Source organism: Stegodyphus dumicola, chromosome 9 (genome assembly GCF_044657685.1).
Source record: "Stegodyphus dumicola isolate Sdum_Otavi_A_Nest chromosome 9, ASM4465768v1".
In the NCBI taxonomy this organism is placed as follows: Eukaryota; Metazoa; Arthropoda; class Arachnida; order Araneae; family Eresidae; genus Stegodyphus; species Stegodyphus dumicola.
This window is the reverse complement of record NC_140776.1, coordinates 122,400,065-122,426,131: the sequence shown is the minus strand read 5'-3', so window position 1 is coordinate 122,426,131 and position 26,067 is coordinate 122,400,065. Positions and strand designations below refer to the sequence as shown.

Genomic DNA, 26,067 nt, shown 5'->3' with positions numbered 1-26,067 from the left:
ATATTAGAGCCCTATATTATATTTAAAGAAATTAAATAATGAATAATATGCATAAATGTATGTATGTTTCTCGCATTGTTATAAAACAATGGTACCTAGAGCCATCAAACTTTGAATAACGTAATCCTCCACCGAATACGGGCATCTGGAGGCCCTAATTTGGAATTTGTTTTATTATAGATTCCATATTTTGTAACACACTAACAAATTTTTTATTAACAAACTCAATGATTTCAATGTGAGCAATGGCAACATTGTACAGGAAAAAAAAAAAATTTATCTACAGCATATGAGACTGTATCAGAAATTCTAAAGATATGCTCATTTTAAAATTATTTTGTGATATTGCTGTTGAATTGAATTTTATGATGCAAAGCACATGATATTTAATAAATAAAGCTAACACACAAGATGTTAAAAAAACGTGCCTTTGGGCGTAATGTAAAATCTGAAAGCTTTCTTTTTTTTTTTTTTTTTAACTACATATATAGTTTTTTTTACTACATATATAGTGTTAAGTAAATTATTTTAGTCTGCACTACTCATATATAGTACTAAGTCCTTAATCCGGACTCATCGGGACTTCGGCAATTCCGGATTATAGATCATCAATTTAAATCTGGTAAGATGGCATACAGAAATTATACTATTAAAAATATGAAACCATAGTTTTTGAAATAAAAAGCAATTAAGATCTAAAAAAATTTTATAAAAAAAAAGCTTAATATTTATTTGTTTACTTCATTAAACATTTCTTTCACCGCGCGCATGAGTAAAAGTAAAAGCATATGCGCGTAATGTACAATGTATGCGCACTCTCTATGTGCATGCGTCAAGTTTGTGGCTTTGAGCTCCGGATTACGGACTTGGTACTGTATATGTCTGTATATTACAGTTGTGCTTCATATGCAGTTTTTGAATGATATTCATTCACCATTTCTTCCTTGTGCTACAGATGTCCAAATTTATTACTATTATTTCTTTCAAGTAATAATTCTGAAATTTTACATTAATTTATTACACTGAAAAGGTCACTATGTCAATTCAAAGAAGGAAGATTCAAATATCAGCTTGTTCAGGAATTCGGAAAACACAGGCTGATTTTTCAAGTTTTAAAGTTTGAAAGTAATTGCTAATTTTGCAGAGCTTTATAGAAAATTTTATATGCTTAATAACTGATTCGTAGTCTTTAATAATTATCCTATAATTTCTTCCATTCAGAGTGTTTGTTGGTAAGTTCAATAATTAATAATTATTAAATAGCTTATCTTGAATTTTTATCGACTTATAGTTACCTGGAAATACTTTAATTTGACACAGTAAAAGACTCAAAGAATTGAATAAGATTTTGACTTTATCAGCTATTAGAATTGTTTACATGAGTTCATTCTTTCTTAGCATTGAATACTAGTCGTTTGGTTTTATTTAATCTGTTGCCACAAACACACCGCAAAATTAAAAAACACATTACGAATTACACATTTGTGTGAGGGCAGTGACATCTATAGAAAAAGATAAAATAAGGCATAAACATTTTTAAAACTGAACACAGAGTGTTACACAATTTTGAAGCACACAAGCCCTTAATAACAAATATGAAAAAGATGAAATGCATTTATTTTCCTTGCATGAGTTCAAACTGTCATAATGCAGACTGTAATAATGCAATATCAACAGAGCATGGAAAGAAGGATCCACAAGTGTTAAGACAGTACAAATGTGTTTTCAGATATTCTATAAAGTGACAATGAGAGCCTTGAAGATGAAGATGGTCATGCAGATCAGATAATGAACTTCTGAATACAAGGCTTTACCACATCCTTCACATACTCCCAATCTTTCTCCTACCGACATTTTTTCAAGCACCTAGACACTTATTTTTAGCAACAAAACTGACACAGAAGCTAGATTCTCAGATTTTTCAGCACCAGAGCCAGATTTTTTATTAACAAGGCACAAATGATCTTGTTCTTTGACTGCAGAAATGCACAGATGTTCAGGAATCATACTTTGACTAATTTTAATAAACATAGTGTCGAATTTCACTAGAATGAATGTTTGTTCCTTAGATTGGCAACATTTTTCAAACAACTACATAAAACACTACACCCATTCATTAATTTTAAAACTTCCAATGACTATGGAAGCTAGAATTCTCTCTTTACAGTATGCCTCAGAGATGAGATTACCATAATGAACTGCACAATGAATATTAAATGCTAATCTTAATGGTTAGAAATACTTTCATGATATTCTTCTAACCTTTAAAAACACAGAATGAGATTTAAGTTTTTCAGCATTTTCAAGCATTTTTTATTGTAGTATACTGAAATGGCAAATGAATATGAAAATAAATAATTCTTATCTTATTAAAAGACTAATTAAAGGAAAGTTATCAAGAAACTACTTTTTGTATACTACACCCACACTTTATATATTACAGTCAAAAGTCTTTAATCCGGACTCGTTGGGACTTCGCCGATTCCGGATTATAGATAATCAGTTTAAATCTGGTAAGATGGCATGCAGAAATTATAAAATTAAAAATATGAAACCGTAATTTATGAAATAAAGAGCAATTATGATCTAAAAGGTATCAAAATTTACAAAAAAAAAAAAAAAAAAGCTTAATATTTATTTGTTTACTTTATTAAACATTTCTTTCAACACGCGCATGCGCAAAGCATACATTATGCACAGTCGAAATTAGAAAATTGCAACCAGAAAACTATTTGATGTGCATTCGTGATATTTACAAAAACGATGACGAAATTGATTTAAATTATATAGGAATACATCGAGATGAAACAATACATTTAGTGAGGAATTATAAGCCGAATAAAATAAAAACATCTACCCTGAAGATGAGGATAGTGCTGACAGATCAACTTCCAGTTCATTGTGCGTCGCGACGTACCCCCCCCCTTCCGCAGAGCAGCGTGAAATTGAGAAACAGATTTCAGAATGGTTAGAGAAACAAATCACCTCTCTGTCACTTTCTTCATGCCTTTATCCAATTTTTGAGGCAGTTCCATTTTTTGTTTAATGGACATCGAAACATGCTTTCGCTTTGCAGATCCTTTGGCAGCTCCAGCATTGGAAATTCTATTTGGCATAATCGAAAGTTCAAGCTTACTTTTATAAAATTGCTCTAACAGTCTGCAAAAAATAATAAGCTGAATCCAATTCGAAGATTAAGGAACAATGCAATCTGCAACATTAACTGAAATAGATAATTAGATAATTTTAGCTTAGCTTATACCGTTTGTTATACATTAAACATACATGCGTAAACGCCTATGCGCATGCGTTGACGCATACGCAGCTTTGAGGTCCGGATTAACGACTTTTGACTGTATATAAATTTTTATAGTTTCCACAGAAAAGTAGCATGAAATTTAAACAAATAATACATAAAATAATTTATCTACATCTGTATAATTCATCTTCTATAGAACCCACCACATTCAATAAATATTAAGCCCAATACATTCAATAAATATTCAGAAATCTTAAAATAACTAAGAAAATTAAAATTATCTTACTTAATGTATGCGTAATAATGACCACCATTTGCACTTCCAGAATGAACCATGATGGAAAATAATTCATATACATATGGACCCTGAAAGAATAAAATTTTCTGATAGATATTTTTCTCATAAGAAATTATACACAATATCAAAAGTTATCAATCAAATTTTGTAATTATTATCTCCAAAGAGCTTGCTATAATGGTATATAAATAACACAATTAATATAAGTCTGTTTCTTTCCTACAAAATATTTTCAGCTTCTAAAATATCTTCAACAGCAACCAAATTTTGATATTATGCTCCCAAGAATTTTGAAACTTATCTAATAATTCAATCTGTATGAAAGAGAAATCATGCAGCAAGATCCTGAGTAATATAAGAATTCTCCAACTTCCAAATCATATTAAAATGAAATTGATGTTATTCTAGGTTTGTTTCAATTCTCTTGCCATATTTTTGTGAACCAAATTATACAGGCAATTCACTGCATTAAGATAAACAATACAGTCAGAAATGATTCCTATACAAATTACAGCCAAAGTGCAAACAAATTTCTTACACGTGTTAAGAGAAGAATGATTCATTAACTCTGTAAATATTAAATGAAATGCCACACAGAGGGTATAGTGGTTAAGGGAGCCTGACTGCAATACCAAAGTGCCCAGGTTCGGATCACAGAGAAGACATGGATGTAAAATTGTTTGTCCCTTCATAAGAGGCAACAGTGGCCACCTATTAAGTGCCTCCACAATAAAATGGTCACCGCTTCTAGGCTTAGTAGTGGCCAACGCCGTTATAGGGAAATGCCCAACATTTGTAAAAAAAAAAAAAAAAAAAAATTAAATGAAATTGGAAACTGATTTTATAGAATAATTTAATTATGAATATATTGAACTTTGCTTTGGGCTACTGAATGTTTAAAAATAAAAGATTTTTAATATTTTAAAAACAGAACTTTTTCTTGTAATATTTTGCACTGATGATTAAGTCCTTTGCTTTCTTTTGGATATATTTACAAATTATTAAATACACCAGGGGTGTTTGTGGGACCCCAAAAAATCCTCTGAAAGTTTTACAGACTTACTACCGACATTTTGGAGTTTCGAGAAGGGATGGGGGAGAGAAATGAAAAATTACAATTATGAAGTATTGAATGACCTAATTATAAAAGTTCAATGAATTACTTTTTTTTGCAAAATTAATAACCATAAATTTTCAAACATATAAACTACTACATTTTATGTAAATATTTTAAATTACCTGAATTAATTCTTTAAAAAAAAATTATCTAATTTCTGCTGCTTTTTTTATTTTCTGATGTTTGTGGGCTTGTCTTTCTTTTGTGGTGAACTTCATAATTGCAGGAAGGTTGACTTTTATTTTCCTCATTTACAGTTGAAGAAATTTCCTCGAGAACTGCACATGCAGAGGTAGAAGCAGTTTGCTTTTCTGCTAATGTAGAAGGTTTTTCAGAGACTTTTATAGGTGACTCATCTGAAATACATGTTTTTAAGCCCTCTTGATATGTTTTCCAACTTCTTTTCATATTCAGTAAGAGATGTTTGTGAATTGGATCAGTCATTGGATTTTTTAAGCCATATTTATCACATGAGGTTTCTTTAGAAGCCATTAAATCATATTTAATAGTCTGCACTGCATCTAGGGAATCAATCTTAAGAGAGGTTCTATAGTCAGTGACAAGTGTATCCATTAAGTTGAATGCACTTTCCACTAATGGGCCATGGAAGCAGCTAAGGCAGGCTTTGACCAATTTAGCCAATGTAGGATACTTATAATCATTTGTGAAATCATCTTTTAAATTAAAAACTTTAGACCATTATTTATCAATTGTACACTTGACTTGATTTCCACTTTCATCAGATGTGTAGAGCATTTCTTTGTGATATCAATATCACTCTGGTATAACCTTATTTCAGCTTCAACTTTTGACTTTTCATTATCACTAAAAATATGGGACATAAAAGATAATTTTTCAAAAGCTAATATTGTACTGGTTTTACCTCTTAGCTCTGGATCTAATGCTGTAAAACTAATTAGATATGAATTTTTAAGGGGTAATTTCTGTTTCATATGCTATGCTGTATTAGTATAAGCTTTCATCAAAGAAATTTGGAATTCTTTTGCTATTGGATGATTTTTTGATAATTTCTTCAGGAGAGTGGAAGCTTCTGCACCAGTAAATATTACTTTGCTAGGTAGATGGAATTCTGGATTTGTGACATCAACCTTTAATAAATCATTATAAGATGTGCACTCTATATTTTCTGGCTTCATAAAAAAAGAGAAAAATTTTGCCATCAATTTATAAATACTGGAATGTATTAAATGAAGCATTTTTTTTTTTTCAAATAATTTAATATATGTGTTGAACTCTGGTAATACTGCTGAATATAATGCCATATGCAATAAAGTTTTGTTTTGCATAACAAATAACCCATTTAGTATTCTTTTTTTCCGAGCTAAAGCATCCTTTGTGAGTTGTTGGGAATGCAAGCAAGAATACACCCCTTCAACAATTTTTTTCTGAGCTGCAGAAATATTTCTTTTATTGTATACAGTTTCAACATAAGAAAAATAATCCCCTTTATCAGTTTTATCCAAGTAGTGAAAATAAAATGCAATAAGAGCATCCCACAGATCTTTGATTCTTTCTAAAATACATAAAATGTACACCCACCTATGGTCTGGTCTCTTCAAGGGCTTAAGTTTTTTAATGGCAAGGGATTCACAGATTTTGAAAAAATTTTCTCTTTTACTGCAGCTTTTCATATCAAAATAGATGTCATCAAACAAATGAAAGTATATATCAAAACATGAAGCAAATTTTTTTGCAGTTATTAGCTGTGTGACATGTCTCACCATCAATATCTAATAAGTGGGGTGCTTTGTTTGATCATAGTCTGGTTTCAACACTTTTTTTTTTCCACGCATGGTGTTACACGAGTCCATTAATACACTAATTAAGTTTGTCCATGGAATATTATTATCTTCAATAGTATTAACAACTGATTTAAAAACAGCTTCTGAATTGCAAGATTCTATCTTTAGAGATGCAAAATGATGAACTACAACTTCATTTTGACTGTTGTCATAAAACTGCACCAATATTGCCAGTATACTTTCTTGAGCATTGTTAGTACTTTCATCCAAATTTAGAGAAAATGGAGTCTCCTTTAAAGTTTTAATGATATTTTCCTTAATAGTTTTTGCGAGCCCATATTTCGTCTTATAACATGCAGTAGTCCTGGACATTTCCAACGAGTTTAATGCCGTCTGATCGCGGCTCAACTGTTTGCAGAGTTCAATTAAATTGGGAGCTACATTGAAAGAAAGAAAATTCTCGGCGATAAATGAAGTTGTTAATACCTCTTGGCGTGCTTTTCTTGTCACTATATCCAATGGCCGAGCATCAGTCTCCAGTAAGTCATCAGTATTTTTTGAATTAGCGTAATTACTTAAAGTCATTGAATGTCTAATGCACTTTGAATATTTTATGTGCGTCACAGTTTTAGAATGATTTGTGAAAGCCTTGAATCCTTCCCCACCATACTTCAGCAGTGAGTTACAAAAATCAAAATACGCTTGTCCAGCAACATTTATTTTCTTGCACCATGTGCCGATGGTATCCCCATTACCATCTCTCCGTTCAATCCAATTCCACCTAAATGCATTCCGGACACCTTCTTCTAATTGTATAATATCACTATTTATATCAAGAAATTTCATAGTGAAATTCTCTTGCGTACATAAATAAAAAAATATTTCAATAAACGAAACGAAAAATTTACACGTGAATCAATAAATGAAACGAAAATTTTACACAGCGGAGAAAAAAAAGTTGAGAAGCGATCAATGACAAATAGCTAATACGGCAAAAAATCTCCCTTCTCTACTTATTGGCGCCACGCCAGGAGAGATAAGACCTTTGAACCCAGAGTCATGTGTTTGCACATCTGGTCGAACGAAGTCTCTCCCTTTTTTTTCTGCCGCACCTACTTGCCGAAAAGAATCCAGAAGAGAATGTCCGAGAACCAGGGGAATGAGTCATAACTCGCAATAAGGAAAGAACAAAAAAGAAGTTTTTTCCCCCTTTTCAGACATTATCACTGCCTTTGGAGAAAGAACGGAAAAGTTTTTACCACACACACTGACCTTGCGTTTTCTGCTTTCAAAGCAAACAAAATTACCCAGATCAAAATAAATAATTCATTATTATTCCTACTTCCTTACGAACGACCGAAGTTCAAAATCCCCAGAATTCCAGGGTTTTCCCGTAGCACAAACACCCCTGATACACTGAAATTCAAATTGAAACAAAAATAAAAGTTATACAATATTAAAGTTACATTAAGCACTCAGGAGGATGCATTTAGGATCTTAAAAGAATATTCCAAGATGCTCTGGGGATATAGTAGTCCTGAGGATATCCTGGGATGTGACATTAATCACTCGAGAGGATTTGCTTAGGAGGTTTGACGGATATTCCAGTATGTCCTGAGGTTGTGCACTTATCCCACGAGCAACATCCTCAGGATATCCCGAGGTTGTTTTTGTGCTATGTGGGTATAATTTCAGAAAAAGTTTATGGTTTTAAACAGATGACATTTTGATTATCCAAACAGAGATGCAACTGTCATAATATAAACAGAATTAATATCCAATTATCTTTCCCCCCCCCCTTTTTTTTAAAAAAATATACACATCTACACACACACACACATATATATTATATATATATATTTTTTAAAAATTTTATAAATAAAAAATATAATTCCAAAAATTTTCGCACATTATGCTGCAGAAAATTTATTAGTAAAAGCATAGCTAAATTTAGGAATGGTTCATCAGCTAATTGTGGATACAGAAAAGCAAGAATTTTTTTATGAAAGAGGAATTTTAATTAATTTCAATGTACCTCCTCCAGACGATGTTATGTTAGAATTCCTCTTCTTTCTTTTTCTTTTTTCCTTCCATTATTTTTGGTTTTCCTTGTGATGGTCAACTTTAATTTTCTTTTTACATCTACATAATTCTAATTCTATATTTATAGGATCTTTAGAAATTTATTTGAATTTCATTTTTTGGTCTTTGTAAAGCATTAGTTCTAAATTTCTTTTTTTATGTGTGTGTGTGATGCAGTAATGTGTATATATATATGTATATTAAAAATAAATTGTGGGTGTGTGCATCAAAACTGAAGGATAATGAGAAAAAATATACTCAATAATTAATGTTGTGACCAATACTGTAATTATCTATGTTAATTAAATGCAGCTGAATACAAACCTCCACTTCACTTACATTTGCAATGGAAATATGCAAATTCGGTGACTGACAATGTGGTGCACAATGGAAGGATGTTGAATTTCGGTCTGTAGTGTTGTTTAAAGTGAATGTGGTTTCTGAGCATGATCAGTATTCAGTAATTACGGCTCAAAGCATCATTTCAGTGAATGTCAAAAATGACAAAGAATTGGTAGAATCGAGGGAGGTCAAACACAAATGGAAGTCATCAGAGATTTGAATATCCCTCAAAGTGTCAGATCAAGAGTTTGAAGCCACCTTTTTAGGCACTGGATTAGTTGATACAACAGCCTGTTCAAACATGACCAAGAGCAACAAAACTGCATCAGAAAACCATTTTCTGTTATTGTCGGCTCAAAGATACTACAAAGTGACAACAAGAGATTTAGTTTTTAGGCCATCAGGCAGCTAAAGAAACTCGAATTAGCCATTCTACTGTTGCCTGAAAACTTAAAGTAGTTGGACTGTATGTGAGAAAAGCAATGGTTTGCGTCCCACTCGTCCCAACTTCCAGAGAAGCCTGTTTAAACTGATGCTGTCATCATGTTAAATTGAGACAAGAATATCTCATTTCAGTTTTAATGGTTTGCAAACGAATTATGACAAAAGGCCGCACCAAGTTGCATATCCTTCCAGAAGATTCTGTGACCACTCGGAAATATGTGAATGAGTTATTGTAAACTCGGGTAAGACTGTTTAGGCATGCTGTTGGCCTAGTTTTTACTAATGACAATGCTCGGCTTCATTGAGCATATATGATGTCAGAATACTTGCAAGCAGAATATATCACTCGAATGAAATGGCCACATCACTCAACCGACTTCAGTCTGATTCAGCATGTGTGGGATGCCCAAATTTCAGCACACTAAATTCTTCCCGTGGCCCTCCAGAGCTTAAAAGTGCACTTTTAGATGAGTGGCATGCAATTCCACAAGACTTGATCAACACTTTGGTAAAGTCTGTGAAATCAAGATGTGAGGTATGCATATTTGTCCAGGGTGACCATACACCATATTAAAGAAAACATTTTTCCACAAGAGGTGACTTAAATTTTCTAACATTTTCCGATTTCCATTTGCAAAATCAACTGCCAAACATAGTAATTTATGCTTACAAATTTCTATTAATAGTTTTTCATTACGTATAAGTTACATTTTATTTCTGTCATTTAATTTTGATGACGTGTGTGTGTGTGTGTGTGTGTGTGTGTACGAGGGTTGGAACTTTAATAGTGGCAACTGTTTATTTACAAGGAATACAAAAGTGATTCATGTCACCATGTTTTACACTCCTTCAATATAGTCGCCAGCATTGTGTACAACCTGTTTCCAACGATGTGGAAGTCGCAGAATACCTGTAGCAGCGCCTGTTTTGTTGATAGTTTGAATGGACCGGTCTACTGCCGCAAGAATCTCAGGAACAGTTTGGAAGCGAGTGCCACGAAGTGGTTCCTTCATCTTAGGAATTAAGTCATAGTCACAAGGGCTTAGATCTGGGGAGTATGGTGGATGGTAAAGCACTTCCCAGCCCCATCACTTGAACAAATCAGTCACAGCTTGCGCTGCATGCGGCCGAGCATTGTCATGCAAAATGAGAGGAGAGCTCTGCAGAAAGTGTCGCCGTTTTTTTCTCAAAGCTGGTCGGAGATTGTGCTCCAAAAATGAGCAGTAATACTGCGCAGTGACGGTCTGCTGTGATGGAACGGTATGCGTTAGGATGACACCATCACAGTCGTACACGAGAATCACCATAACTTTCACATTGCTGGGGTTCTGACGAAATTTCGAACGTCGTGGTGACCCGTGATGACGCCATTCGTTTGATTAGCGTTTCAGTTCTGGCTGGTACGATCGGGCCCAAGTCTCATTCAACGTAATGATACGGCTTAAAAAAGCATCTCCTTCGCGCTCATAGCGCTCCAGGTGGATTCGGGCAGCATCGTATCGTACCCATTTCTGCATTTCCATCAATTGATGTGGAACCCATCGTGAAGCAATTTTTCTCATGGACAGGCGTTCGTTCAGAATGTGCAGCACAGTCGTATACGCTAATCCTGTTTGTCCGGCCAGCTGACGAATCGTTTGGCAGCGATCACTGTCCATTAGTGCGGCAACAGCTTGCATGTCTGCATCGCTAACATTAGGACGACTTGGCCGCAGCATGTCTGCCACGTTTTGGTGTACTTCATTGAATGCTTTCACCCATCTTATTGCAGCGCAAGCTGTGACTGATTTGTTCAAGCGATGGGGATGGAAGTGCTTTACCATCCACCGTACTCCCCAGATCTAAGCCCTTGTGACTATGACTTAATTCCTAAGATGAAGGAACCACTTCGTGGCACTCGCTTCCAAACTGTTCCTGAGATTCTTGCGGCAGTAGACCGATCCATTCAAACTATCAACAAAACAGGCACTGCTACAGGTATTCTGCAACTTCCACATCGTTGGAAAATGGGTTGTACACAATGCTGGTGACGATATTGAAGGACTGTAAAACATGGTGACATGAATCACCTTTGTATTCCTTGTAAATAAATAGTTGCCACTATTAAAGTTCCAACCCTCGTATATACATATATATGCATTATTGTTTAAACTCTAATAAAATATTATATTATTTAACTTAATTAACATTAAAATTACTCAAATATAAAAATAATTTAACATAATAAAAAGTTCAAAAATAAAATGGTGAAACCTGCAATACTTATGAAAAAAACTTGTGAAATTTTCGAAAATTCACAGAAACGTGTCCTTTGATAAAATTGCTATCCTGATCACTAATCAATAATATACAATTAAGCAAAAACTGCTTAAAGAATGAACACATGTCACAGCTGCATAATATATATTAGCAAATCTGTGACTAACCTTTTCCATAGACTTCTTTAAATTTCTTTCATTGACACACAGCTCATGGCTGCTCTCCATAGATGGTCCATGAGGTCCTACATCAATGCCCTCATCATCATCAGCTAAATCATTGTCACTAAATGCCTCTGGAGACAGAGAACAACCTGTTTTACAACCACTTGCATAACAAATGCCTTCTTCATCTAAGGCAGATCCACTATCAGTAGTATCACCATCATCACATGTCTCCTGTTATGATTAAAGACTTTGTTAAAAGAATGTAACAACTAATTTTAGTAATTTATAAAACAAGACAAGACAAAAAATAAGCATATCAGTTTCATAATTATGACTCAAATGAAAATCCCTCTCAGAACAAGTTCTGGGGGTTTAATAAGCATTTAGTTACTCCTTGTAATGTTTATATTTCACCAAATACTGCATCAAATGTGATGCAGAAGTTCTATTTGTGTTAATATGCATTGCTTGTTCCCACCTACTTGTACACAATATACAAATTCTGAAACATACAACAAGCTAATTGCAATGTACTAATATTTAATTCTCACAGACAGCAGTATAAGTCATATTGCTACCTTTATAAAAGCCAATTTTTTTTTCAATTAATATTAAAGCAGTTTTACAGCTCTGATAGTTTCATACATAAAATTTTAAAATCATTAATAAAATGAACAAACATTTATCAAAATCATACATAGTTGTTTTTAAAAGTTCTACTTATTTAAGCAGTTTTCTAATGCTATATATAGCCCCGTCCAGCCAAAAATAATTACTTTTAAACTTTGGAAAAAAAAAAAAAAACCTACCCAGTAAGCAGTTATTTTACTAATGAGTTGAAGTCTATGACCTTTTTAAAGCATTTTTCAGAATTCTTTTTGAACATATTATTCAAATTTAATAAGGATTTTAACTTACCATGCTATTATCTGACTTGATGAAATCATTCAGATTTAAGATTTCAGGAAAAGATACCCTAAAAGAAAAATACAATCATTTCTGTAAGTTTTATTTTCCCTATCTTAAATAATATAATTCCCTATCTTAAATAAAATAAATAACTAATCTTAAATAATACAACCTGTATATTTAATAGCTATTTACTATTAAGTTTGCATATTGTATATTTAATTACATATTGTATATTTACTAAAATTACATATTGTATATTTAATAGCTGATATGTTACATATCAGCTATTAAATATACAATATGTTAATAAAAATACATTTCAGCTATGCAAATAAAACGAAAATAAGTTATTAGGATAAATATAAGTTACAAAGTAACATATCAATAATATAAAATATAATTTAAGATAAAATTTTAATATATATCTTAAAATTAAAAAGTCGGGAAGGAAAAGAAGAAAAGTAAATTTTACTTCCACTGCAACATCACAGAGAGATTTTAAATTTGCATGAACAACAATCATTTAATCTGAATAAATTTCAATCCACATAAAAAACAAAATAAATAAATAAATCTAAATAAAAATATGATAAATGTTGAATACAGAATCTTACAATAATATTTTCAACATTAATAACATAATACAACTTATTTTATAAAAAATACATTATTTAAAAACTTTTTATAAACAATATGTTAATAAAAATACATTTCAGCTATGCAAATAAAACGAAAATAAGTTATTAGGATAAATATAAGTTACAAAGTAACATATCAGCTATTAAATATACAATCATTATTACACAAAAATATAATCACCTGTCATTTAATTTTATGCGATGCATTGTAACAGGATCAAAATCAAACCTCTTCAACTGTAATGTCAGCAAATAAGGAAATTTAATAAATTTCAATCCTTTATGAGCATCGCATTTTTTATTGCAGTGTTCACAAAAATACTGATTGGAACCCTGGAGAATTTCTGGCGTAACAAATGCGTGCAATGCTTCTCCCTAAAGGAATTTAAAGCACAACATAAATACCATTTATATTTATTAAACTGTATTTACTCACATACTTTCACTATAAATTTATTCCAGATATAACCATATTTCTGGCCTTTTCATTAATTTTATTGTTCGAAAATGGAAAAGGGAAATTTATGCTAGTAATTTAATTTTTAAAAAAGGCAGTAAGAACATAACAAATGAAAAGCTGTCATGGATAAACTACTGGTAATACCTATAACAATATCATTTCTTTAAAAGAGACCTACATTCAATACAAATGCACAGTAATATTAACAGTACAATATCTAATAAGATATCTCATTTATTTTGAATTTAACTTGAATCTAGCCCAATCTTATTGTTATATCTGCTACTCCTTAGACATTGAATCATTCCTAAATACTTAAGAGAAGATGAATGTGCAGCTGATTCGGTAAAATCGCAGACTGAATTCCAGCTTGTGTTTGATTTGCAATGATGGGCTAATTCTTGTATTAGGATGGCATAAAGTTGAACAGTTAAAAAAAAAGAAAGTTTAGGCATGACCTTCTCAGATTGCCGGGGTTTTACGAAAAGAATCACAATGTGTATGAATCCATTTTTAAATTTAGGGAAGATATGGTACCATATGCTCTGAATGCAATGAGAAATTATGAAAAATTTAATGAATATTTTTAAAATTTTTAAAACCCGGCACTAAAAGGCTAGAAGGGAAAATATGCAAAGAAATAGAGCTTGAAATGAAAACAAATAATTTCAATTCAAACATATGAATATGAATTCAGTTTTTAAAATAAGAGTGAAATCTACTGAATTTTTATTACAGGTGAGGCTAGCAAGACTTACAAAAATATAAAAGCAACATAAATTCCTATAAACATGTTATAAAAACCTATAATGTTGTGACTCAAATTTCATAACTTTATATTTAATAAATTCAGACTGCTTTTCTTCATGTACAGCACATCTAAAAAAAATATTGGTACCATATGCTTTTTTGCTGCTAATGCAAAAATCTGTAATTTGCAATAAAGCAAAATTGAGCTGCACATATATGTAATGCAATAATCAAACAGATCTCTCAGAAGCACTTTGCTGAAATTAAACGTGGCAACATTTCAGAAAACAAACTTCATATATCAGATTCAATTATACACCAGATACAAAGCATATAATGGCTATCTACCTGTGCCATAATCTCAACAACAATATCAAAGAAAATGAAATTCAGTGGTCTTGAAACTCTAACTTAATTTTTTACAGGAGTTTTAGATCCATATGTCGCTATTCTACAAAGACATTACAATCCAGACCAGAATTCAAACCCATCAGCATAGAACACAATGGATTCCATTAACAAACATACTAGAAAATACGTGATAACTGAAGGGAGAGAAAGCAAAATAAAAGATAAAGGCTTTGATTCCATATAATTTTTCACAAAATACAAGAAAAAACACAGAACCTAAGCTCATCTAGTATTGTAAACAGGCATTTGATAAGTTTCATGATATCTGCATGCTATCAAATCGTGAAAAGAGTATTGTTCAAAAATTTCCTGCTCATTGGAGAGATGCTATCAAAATTACTCTTTCTTGAGCTGTCAATAATTGACTTCTTATGGCAAAATATTCAAAAGGTCAACTCATAATGAAAGAGAAGCCTTCACAGAAAAATTTCATACATAGGTGACACTTGGGGAACAACAAATTTCCATGCAGCCAACCTGTTATTCGTACTACACTGTTTTTGGCCTTTCATCTACTGATGAAAAGAGATACTTGAGACTGGAATAGAGGTCTACATAATGGCAGGCTGAAAAAGTAATAATGGAACAAGAAAGATTATCATGGCTCTTAGATTTCCATTTAAAGATGATGACCACCTTCATAGCCACTGCATAAAAAGACAATCAATTCAAAATCCCACACTTAAGCAGTATCACTTGAAAACAGCTATTGAAAAGGATAAAGAGCTGTCTATCACAATTACATTTGATCAAAGTTTTGATGGAAACCCATCAAAAATCCCATGCCTTTAAATTGCAAGTAACCTATCTATATTTCCCTTAGCCAGATACAGTCCCATCTCATTATATTTTCAGACATGTGCAGTATTTTCTTAATGGCAAAAAAAGCTCACTTCTAGAATGCAGAATCAAGCATATTCTTAACACAGAAACAGAAATCTACAACAGTTTGAAAATTATTTTACTTCTGTGAAGGATGGAAACTATTGTTGATGATAATAATGCAAAAGAAATAGGAATATTTCAATGCTTCCCCCCAAAAAAATCTTCTGAAACAACTTATGCTAAAACCTATGGTACATTCTATCTGTATCCTTCCCAAAGACACTTTTTGATCAGGACACTTAGCAGAGGATAACTGAACTAGTTATTCTGCCATTGAAAATGCTACATAGATGTATATAAGGATGATAGGAAGTACCACAAATGTCAATGTATACAAGGATGATGGAAACTATCACAAGTGCCAATGATTTAACAATCTTTTAAAGCACATCCTCATGCTATAACCAGCTTCCACTAACAATCATACTTTTCAGCTATTGATACTCTTATACTATTTTATTTAAAATTCTACATAATCTAGATAAAAACAAAAATACTGCTGCAGCAGATTACCTAAATATATTTAAAGAATATAGACTCTTATAGAACATTTAAAATATGCAAAAACTGTGCAACATGTGTGAGGGTCAAATATTATTATATTTTTAAAAAGCAAAAACATAAATAGTAAAAAAAAAATAATAATTTAAACTTTCCAATGAACTTTTATGTGATCTAAGGCATAATCAAGTGCAATTTTTTCTAATCTCACCACAATACTAATAATATGAACTCTTCATTTTTATTCTCATTCAAAAGAAATTTTTAATTGGTTTTAGAGAGTCTTCACAAAATACAACAAAAAAATCTTTTATGAAAACCTCTAATGAAAAGCACTAAAGGATTTAAGAACTCACCACACTGGCATATGCTTGACTAGAACCAAATGGCCGAACAACAAGAGGAACATCAAGGAAAGTATCTTCTCTGGCACTTTCATAACCACACTGTCAAAAATTTCCAGATTCATACAATTAAAGCCAATAGATATGCAAATAGAATTCAGTTAGCAAAATACACTTCTTGAAAGCTTTGCATAGGCATTTATGAATTATTCAAAGATGAGAAAAAATCTAATTTCAATTTAATTATCAGAAAAACAGTTTTTTAAATGTAACAAGTTCCAGCAGCACAGCAGACTTCCGATTAACCTGGAAGGAGGTTAACCAAGCTGTAGCTGTAATTAACTTAATCTTAAAAAAGTCTATTGATAAGTGATAGAAAAATTATCACAAATCATTAGCATAACACAAAATTTAGGAAAAATACTAAAAAGGGAAAGAGATATATACAAAATTATTCATACTTAAGCGGTATCACTTGAAAACAGCTATTGAAAAGGATAAAGAGCTGTCTATCATAATTACATTTGATCCAACTTTTGATGGAAACCCATCAAAAATCCCAGGCCTTTAAACTGCAAGTAACCTATCTATATTTCCATTAGTCAGATACAGTTATAAAGTGATAACATCTGATGTCATAATATTGTTGTTTTTATTCATAACCATTCACAAATTAAGTTAGATTAGGTTATATGAATATTACAAAGCATGCAAGGATTCTCTGCCTAAGAGGAAGAATGCCTCTTAGGCAGAGAGGGAATGTGTATATGGGATGCTCGTCCTGAAAGGGTTAATGACTCAGCCACTGGCAATGCCACAATCATTTATAATCTGGAATATATAAAAAAATTAAATCATTCTTTTAAAGTAAACTGTTCAATCTTAAAAATAAAACTGTGCAGCCATTAACTTCATATTTCAAGAATAAAGGTTTCCAAATTCTTATTATTAAATCCTTCTCTACTGACCGGAAAAGCAAGGTGACAGTCTGCCAAGAGATAAAATGAAACTTCACAAGATCGTTGATCTTATAGAAAACAGCTGAAATCAGCTTACTGTCAAACGGCTAAGAAATAAATAATAAATTATCTTTAATTTTTTTTAAATGTCGGAATGCTATTTCTGAACTAATATGATCTTCAGAAAGTCGTTTCTAAGAGGAAAAGTATATTTAAATCAACATTGTTAAAATTGTTATTCTTGCCCAATGTGGAGCTCAAACTCATGGCTCCAAGCTCATGTGCTGTACTGACCATGAGTCTCGTGCTGTACTGACCGAATTAGGCGGGCTTCAACAGGGTGCTAGTATTTTGTACAGAATAGTATTAGCACTTACATATTATCACATCAACCATGAAACTTTTGCCAAGCAGAGTGATTAAAACCAGTTGCGTGACCTAGCAAAATACTCGTAATAACTGTGCTTTTGTTTGATGTAAACACCAACTAATTATCAAAAGAATATTTCGTTTCCATGAATAAAGATATAAATTAACTGTTATTTTTTTTAAAGAAAAAGATGGTATCTGCCTTCTATGAAACAGCATGAAATAGATTATTTTCGAAGTTATGGGATTCTAACCATAAAAAATGTATATTAATGGATATGATATGTTCAGTTACAAATAACGAACAAAACAGTAATAAACTGAAACAGTTATCTGCAAGAAATTTATAATCATAGCTTTCTAAACACAGCATTCAATAAAATTGAAAGGCCTAACAAAGCGGTAGATATCAATGAGTCTTTTTACGAAATGTGTCAAATACTGATTGTTTAATACATTAAGATGAGTCAGTTCCTTCAGAATTCTGCAAGAATAATTGGCACATTTTTCTGGGATCTGTAAACTTTCATAGTTCAATGACAGCCAACTTTAATGGTCGATAGGATAAGATGTAAGTACCCAAAATTCTAACCAACTTTTATGCAAATTTCAACAACATATTGTTCATATCATCTTTCAAATATTGTTCAAATACAATGTATAGATTAATTTCTTCATTTCTAATGATGTTTATTTTTCCATTATTTATAATGTGTTCCTTTTGCTTTGAATACTAATTTACACAATTACATGAATCTATACTCTGGATTAAACTGCTCAAAAAATGCAACTGAATTCGTAATAGTATTTTCTGTTAATTATAATATTGGATATTCTTTTTTCCTGTATTTTTATTGTCTTTAGATTAACTGTGATTTTACATTAATAGTGGGTATCATCTCCAGTAGTAACCCGATAGTATACAGTACTTCAAAAATAGTTACGATTTATAGTTCATATCATTGCTATAATTACAGTAAGTCGTATGTCAAAAATAGTACACTTTTGCATTAAAGTTTCATTTAACTGAAAATAATTTCTAGCCTCTTTTAAAATGGAAAATGTAGCAGAAAAAAACAGAAAACAAATGTGAACATACAAAAATATCTTATGTGGCTGTTAGCATACTCTGACGTTCTCTTCCTGAATACTGTTTTGCATAAAAACCACAATTATAATTTCATTGTAAAGCATGAATACATGAAGATGAATTTAAGAAAATAATACGGCTATAGTTTATAATTATTCAAGATGTACTAAATACATTTGCTACATGCTGCTGCTGAGTGTTATCAAAAGAAAAAATGGGATTTTCAATGTGGGAAGCAATATATCAAACCTCAGAAATATTACATGGCAAATTTCAAGTTTAGTGCAATCAGTCTGTCTATGAGTTATAGTTGAGAGGAGGTGTGCTTTAAATAAAGTGTCATATATACTGCATCTAAAACAATGCACTGATAAAAAATTTGATTTCAAACTACAAAAATGTGCTTAACACATCAAGTGCCATGCATATTTCTTACGCAATCCTGTTCAGGCCACGTGTGCCACTTAAAAAGCGCTGGTATTGTAGAGCCAGTGATTCTTATCACAGTAGAAGACAGTTTACGTTTGGAACGTGATTCCTATAGGCATTCATTCAACACGTTACGTGCCAAGTCTGTTTTGTTTTCTTTACCTTTTGGCCAACTAGATAAGATTTTATTGAAATAGATTCATGGCCAGTGTTCCCTTCACAACAAACCAGTTCATTGCAGTTCCTGGCCCCATACAGACAAAAATTTTCTTTAGCCCTGAGCATCAAAATGTAGTTCAAGAGTGTGAAAGCAATAGCAGCAGTGAAATTATTCTTGCAAGAAAACAGCCCAGAGTGGATGTATATTTATCATCTTCTGATGAGGAGGAGGAGCTTGTTGGAGAATGGCGGCCTAAATGGAAAGTCTAGTGTCAGCTACAGATGGCTGATGTGGCGCTCAACTTGTTAAGAAGCACACAAAATGTTGAAAAAAATTTATGAGGATACTGCAGTTTATAAGTGGTAAAAGAAATTTCTTAATGAAGGCAAGAAAAGAACAAAAAAAGGGGGAGAGAAATATGCTTAAATCATCAAAATCAAACATAGAGAGAAAGGGTAATGAAATAATTTGATGAAATCTATCACTTATAATTAGGGAAATTTCGAGGACATGAACACCTCTCACAGTACATTTCAAAGCACTTTAATAACAGATTTGAATATGAGTTAATGTGAGCATAAAATTTGTTTCAAAGCTTCATGCCACAGTTTCTAGTACAACAATTTTTGTCAAATGAAGCCATTAATGTGCATCCTCATATACTTAAACCCAGATATGCATCAAATTCTGATACTTATAAAATACCAAAATAAACATTTTTAACCAATCCAAAATACTGAAAAAGTTGTTGCAACCTAAGACACTTATACAGATTTACTTTCACAAGTGCAAGCACAACAATACAAGCTTCCATGGAAGGAAAACTACTCTTAGAAGAATTCTCATCAATGTGTCTTTACATAATAAACTTTTTTTTACATAAAGAAACATTCACTCTAACACAAGTTATTAATCAGTCACCAAGCTGCCTTCTTTTTTAAAATAAAAATCAAAATATATCTTGCTCTATTTTAGAGCAATTTGCATTACACATCATCTATAGAATTAAAAATATTTTTTTTAAATAGTTTCCGAGAGTCAGCTTTGAGTAACAATGTCAAAAAAACTGAGAAAATAAGAACTTTACTTCATACCAGTAACGTCAGGCATATTACATCTCTCCCAATTACACATATTTCACAAATGAATTTTCAGAATTAAACTATTGTCAAATATCATGGAAATAGATATTTTTGCGAATAGATAAAATAGAATACTAATTTTTATCTTTCTATGAAACAAAACATAATCCAGATCTTAATTTTTTTTTATCCTTTTGATTCAAGAATGAATGATTAGTTTTAATTTTAATTCAGTAAAAAGGTAATAATTTTAATTTTTGCTTACTATCATCTACAATTTCATATAGCTACTTTGAGCACAAAATTCACAAAAAAGTAATGTCAAAGAAATAGAAAAAGATATAGAAATTACATTATATTTTTTTATTTACATTGTTTGCATTAATAAACTATAACCTTCCATGCATTCTACCTTTTGAGAACTATTCTATCAAAGATGTCCATAAAAGGAATAAGAAAACACTAAAGCAATTTTTTTTTAATTAAAGAAAATTTTCATATTCTAAAGTTGCAACATTTTTTTCATAAATTTTCAAAGTGACAATCTCAAATTTTTATCTCATGATCTCGTAAACTTTTCAAAATGAATTCAGAAATTCAATTCTTACTTCGAGACATTTTACGTAGTCTTTCAGTTTCCCTTCATACAATCTGCTAATGAGGTCAGCTTGTTGTGTGTTTTTAAATTTTTGCTCTAATGCATCAAACATGACTCGACATAGCTCTTGAACATCGTGCTGTTGCCATGCTAGGGGGGAAAAAATGAAAGTTTATAAAAATAAAAGTTTAAAATAATAAAAGTAATTAACATCGTGCTGTTGCCATGCTAGGAGGGGGGGAAATGAAAGTTTATAAAAATAAAAGTTTAAAATAATAAAAGTAATTAAGAAACTAAACTGACCTTCACTGCTATCCCAGCCAAAACTCGTAGTTAGCTCTGTGGTTCCCACAGCAGGCTTTTTACTCGTCTGCAAAAGATGCTTCAAACATTAAGAAAATAATAATAACCAAAATAGCAAAGTTAGCTACATATTTTGATCTTATTCCATAAATAATATTAAAGGCAAATATAGAATAACATGGATTGGAGATGCACATAAATTAGAATCCATTTTGAAAATATGCTATGACAAAATGAAACAATCTTCTTAAATATGCTACTAAACTAAATACCTAGAATTAAAATTTTGGTTATATTAAATGTTGGATCCTTCTAGCTTACTCTTAGCATTTTAATTACCTTGTTACATAAAGAATTTTAGAAAATATGCATGCACACACATACACAATAAGCCCAAAAACTCACTATTATAAGCTTCTAGTTACTTTCAACGTTAAAATAGTTGGAAGGACTATAATATAATAATAATTTAAGAAACAGCTTTTTTTTTTTATATAGTGTTAAACACCAGAAAAAAAAAAGTCTCCTAAATTAGTTATATTATACTATTTTACTTCCTTTCTAACTGTTCAATACAAACATACTAAAGCTGTACTAATACAAAACATACATACATGGCACTTCATATAACTAATAGTTAGGATTTAGTTTTGAGTCTTTTCTTTATACCTCATCTTGCTACGTGCTCGTTCAGTTTACAGGTTTATGCAAGTGGTGTAGTTTAAATTGAGAGAAAGAACTATAACCCATATGACTAGTAAAAATCTTGGATGCTACTGCTGATGTCTATCTAGCCTAGTGAAAGACACTGTTAGATTAAAAGTGAACGCTGGATATTCACCATGGGTTTGGTAATAAAGTTATTCGACACTATATGAAACGGTCCCAACTGGCAAGCCCCCCATATCAGGCAGGTAGTATTCCCCCTAGAGTTAAAATGTACGCAAATCATACTGCCACCTCAGGACCCCAATCAGAGGCAAGAGACTTTAAAAGTTTCTCTAAAGCTGCTGCTACCTTCTGGGCAACAGAGTCACTACTCCTAGTTCCCAGGTTTCACAGTGGTGTGAAACATACACACCTGGAGATCTGACTGGTCATCTAATGTTCCACTCGCCAGTACTATGTGGGCCACCCATCAAATCAGGACATTACCTTGCAAACTCAGTGCCATCAAAACACCGAGGTACAGAATTATCAGTTCTAGGAAGTGAGGCCAATTGCTTGAGGTCAAACCATACAGATGACCCAACCCTGAGATCTGAAGCCACGAAGTTCATGAACTTTACAACACCATGGCTCCGAGACTGTCTAGGTACAGATCTTTGCCGGTAGCTTCACAGAATTCTCTACGTCAACACCAGGGGAGGGTTGGTAAGTGTGAATTTTAGCGGCACGGGAATAGTATATGTGAACACCTGTCTGCCCCAGTAATTACTTGTAGCTTTGAGCAGGAGCAATGGCATTGTAGCCAGTTAAATTTTTGTACAGTCAAGCCAACAGCTGTAAGTCTGACACTTTGTGTTTGTATTATTTTAGCTCAACAGTGGTGAGAAAAACATAGTTTAGTTTAACAGAAAAGAGGGAAAAAAGGGGGTTCCTAGTTAAAGTTAGAATTCTGATTTACATATTTTTTTCTTACACGTACATACACACTTTCGAGATATGTTTTTAAAGTAAATACCATTTCAAAATTTTGGAGCAGCAGCAGTGCATTCTGCATTCCATGTATGCATGCTGTTTACCAACATTTACAAGCCACTGGCACCATTACGGAAATTTCCGACAGTGTTAATGTTGTTTTTTTAGTATTTAAAAAATGGCTCTACTCATTTAGAATCCTGCAGACTGTGAAATACGATCAGTGATTTGTTTTCTTAGTACTAACGATGTGAAAGCAGCTGAATAGATTAGTGAAGCGTATGGAGAAAACATTATGAATGATGGAATGATATAGAAATTGAGTGTTTTTTTTTTTTTTTTTTTTTTTCGAAATGGCCAGACAAATGTTCATGATAATAAACGTCAATCATTAATGTCATTACTGAAGATCTGGTGCAGAAAGTTGAGGAACAAGTACAATGGATCAGACACTTTGCTTAAATTATCAAAAATTGTGCACACGCAGGGTACTGAAAATGTCGACAGATATGCACAAAACCAAACTTCAGGTAGTGCTTTAATTTTTCTTCAGCGGTACAGTGAGGGGGTGATGATTTTTTAAGCCAAATTGTCACAGAAGACAAAAGTCAAGTAGCTTACACTACACCAGAAAAAAAGCATTAATCCATGGAATTGCAGCATTCATCATCAAACAAAAGTGTGAAGTTCTAGCAAACAGTTTCAGTCTGGGGTACAGTGAGTGTTTGGGGACAGAAAGGGGCTGTTGCTTATGGACTTTTTGCCTCATGGTGACCTAAATTCTATGACGCATTATGAAAGCTTAAACTGCACTATGCAATGCAAAACAAAAGACATGACATGCTCAGTAGGAGGATCCTTTTCCTTCGTGACAATGCCCACATGGCTAAATGAACACGAGATAACATAACGTTTCACTGAGAATAATTTGATCATTTTCATCAGTCCCAATTAGCATTCTGTGACTACCGCTTGTTCTGCATTTGAAGAAGCATCTAGGCCGTCTTCACCGCAATAATGATGAGGTCAAAACTACCATGTTGCAGTAGGTGTCAAATCAAACAGCAGAATTTTATTAAGAGGGGATTTGAAAACTGGTTGTTTTGATGGACCTACAGGTGGTCAAATATGTAATATCTCGTCCACTGGTCACCAGTTTTCCCTGCAATGCACCCAAGTTTTAAGTTGAAAAAATACAATGTGATACTATATTTATTAACTCTATTGTTTTGATGTGCTTAATATAAATATCTACATAAAAACAATTATTAAAATTACATTAAAAATGCTTCGGAAAATGGTTTTCCAACCTTACTTATAACAGCTTTATAACCTGCCTTGGACATCAGAGCATAAAAACCACAGTTGTCACACAACAAAAATCATTTATTTAATCAAAAAAAAAACATCTTTTTTTGCTTGCTTTATCAAAAAATTGGCTATGAATATCAAAAATATCTTGAATGATTTTTTAGTTGAAATTCTAACAGATATCATGTAGATATTCAATAACAGATATACAAAGCGGAATATCCCGTACACTATCTCTTAGCAATATTCAGAAATACAAAAATAATATTTAAAGCGACATATGAGTAGCGACGAATTCAGTTTCAACAATGGAATTTTTCACTTCACCACATGGCCTAGGATGCCGACCTTACGGGCATAATAACACCGAACGTATGAGATGCGGCGCCAACCTAGAAGGGGTTAATATGCACATTACTTAAAGTAAAATGGAGAAAACACCTGATTCTGCACTTTAATGGAGTAAATCAGTCAATCTGCAGATTAGCTAGGTAATGTGCATATTAACAACTTTTGCACTTTAGTGGTAAGTTAAAATCTGAATCCTTTCAGATATTTTTTTCTTCCCCCACTCCTTTATTTAAGAAGCATTTAGTACTGATTTGTATAGGAAGATCAAGTAATTTATCTAGTAATCATTTAAATATATTTGAAAATATCAGAATTGATAAAAATAGCAAACCTAATTATTCAAATTTTTTCAAATCTACCAGTACAGAAATTACTACATAATCAGGGTCACTCAGCATAAAATAACTTTACCACTTTCAGGTATTTGATTACTCAACAAAATGGCATTACCTGCAACTGCAGAAACAGTTTTTGAAGCTGAAATGGGATACTTTTAGTACCTTCTTCTTCCGTTCCATCAAACTCCCATCTAAAATTCAAATTAACTTTTTAGTACTTAGATTGAAGACTACATAACTATGGATTTTAATGACTACATGTATACACACACACATCATCATCATCATCATCATCATCAACAACAACAACTTACAGTTTGCACTTTATTCAGACTTATATCTCAAGTTAATCTTTCTATGATTAAGATCCAATCAGGCAGCAGAACTAGCTGCCCAATTCTAGGAAACTTCCAGGATGTTTCATATTCCTTTTTGTGATACAAGATATTTGAAAAAGATGGCTTTGCAGTTTTTTCCCCTTTTAATTCATTCTATACATACACTTTCACATACCAAACTAGATAAGTCATGAACAGTGTTGGCTCTGAGAGTGGAAAAGGCTGCAAGTACAAAATCTAACTTTTTATACAATACTCACAGATCAAGTCCAATTAGTAAATTTAGCTATGCTTATAAGTTCTACATCTTTACATGGAAAATCTGTAGCGATATTACAGCGTGAATTAACTGACAAACTCACATATGATTTCTCTTTTCAATATCTAATATTGACATAATTTCAAATAGATTTTAAAGAGATACTATAAAATAAAAGCTCGTGCTGCTGATTAATAGTTGGTTCAA

The 26,067-nt window shown here is 32.1% G+C and overlaps 1 protein-coding gene across 2 annotated transcripts in view; it reads right to left on the bottom strand.

The window, feature by feature from the left end:
• The window catches only part of LOC118185187 (ubiquitin carboxyl-terminal hydrolase 47-like), a 145,444-nt gene that overhangs the window by 83,920 nt on the left and 35,457 nt on the right, over positions 1-26,067 (bottom strand). For both annotated transcript variants that reach the window (XM_035355008.2, XM_085824036.1), the window contains exons 7-14: positions 25,376-25,454; positions 21,623-21,689; positions 21,330-21,469; positions 16,645-16,734; positions 13,463-13,656; positions 12,650-12,707; positions 11,732-11,962; positions 3,546-3,625 (exon numbers count right to left, since the gene is read on the bottom strand). In XM_035355008.2, coding sequence (XP_035210899.2) covers positions 3,546-3,625; positions 11,732-11,962; positions 12,650-12,707; positions 13,463-13,656; positions 16,645-16,734; positions 21,330-21,469; positions 21,623-21,689; positions 25,376-25,454 — 939 coding nt within the window. The remainder of the gene's footprint in view (positions 1-3,545; positions 3,626-11,731; positions 11,963-12,649; positions 12,708-13,462; positions 13,657-16,644; positions 16,735-21,329; positions 21,470-21,622; positions 21,690-25,375; positions 25,455-26,067) is intronic.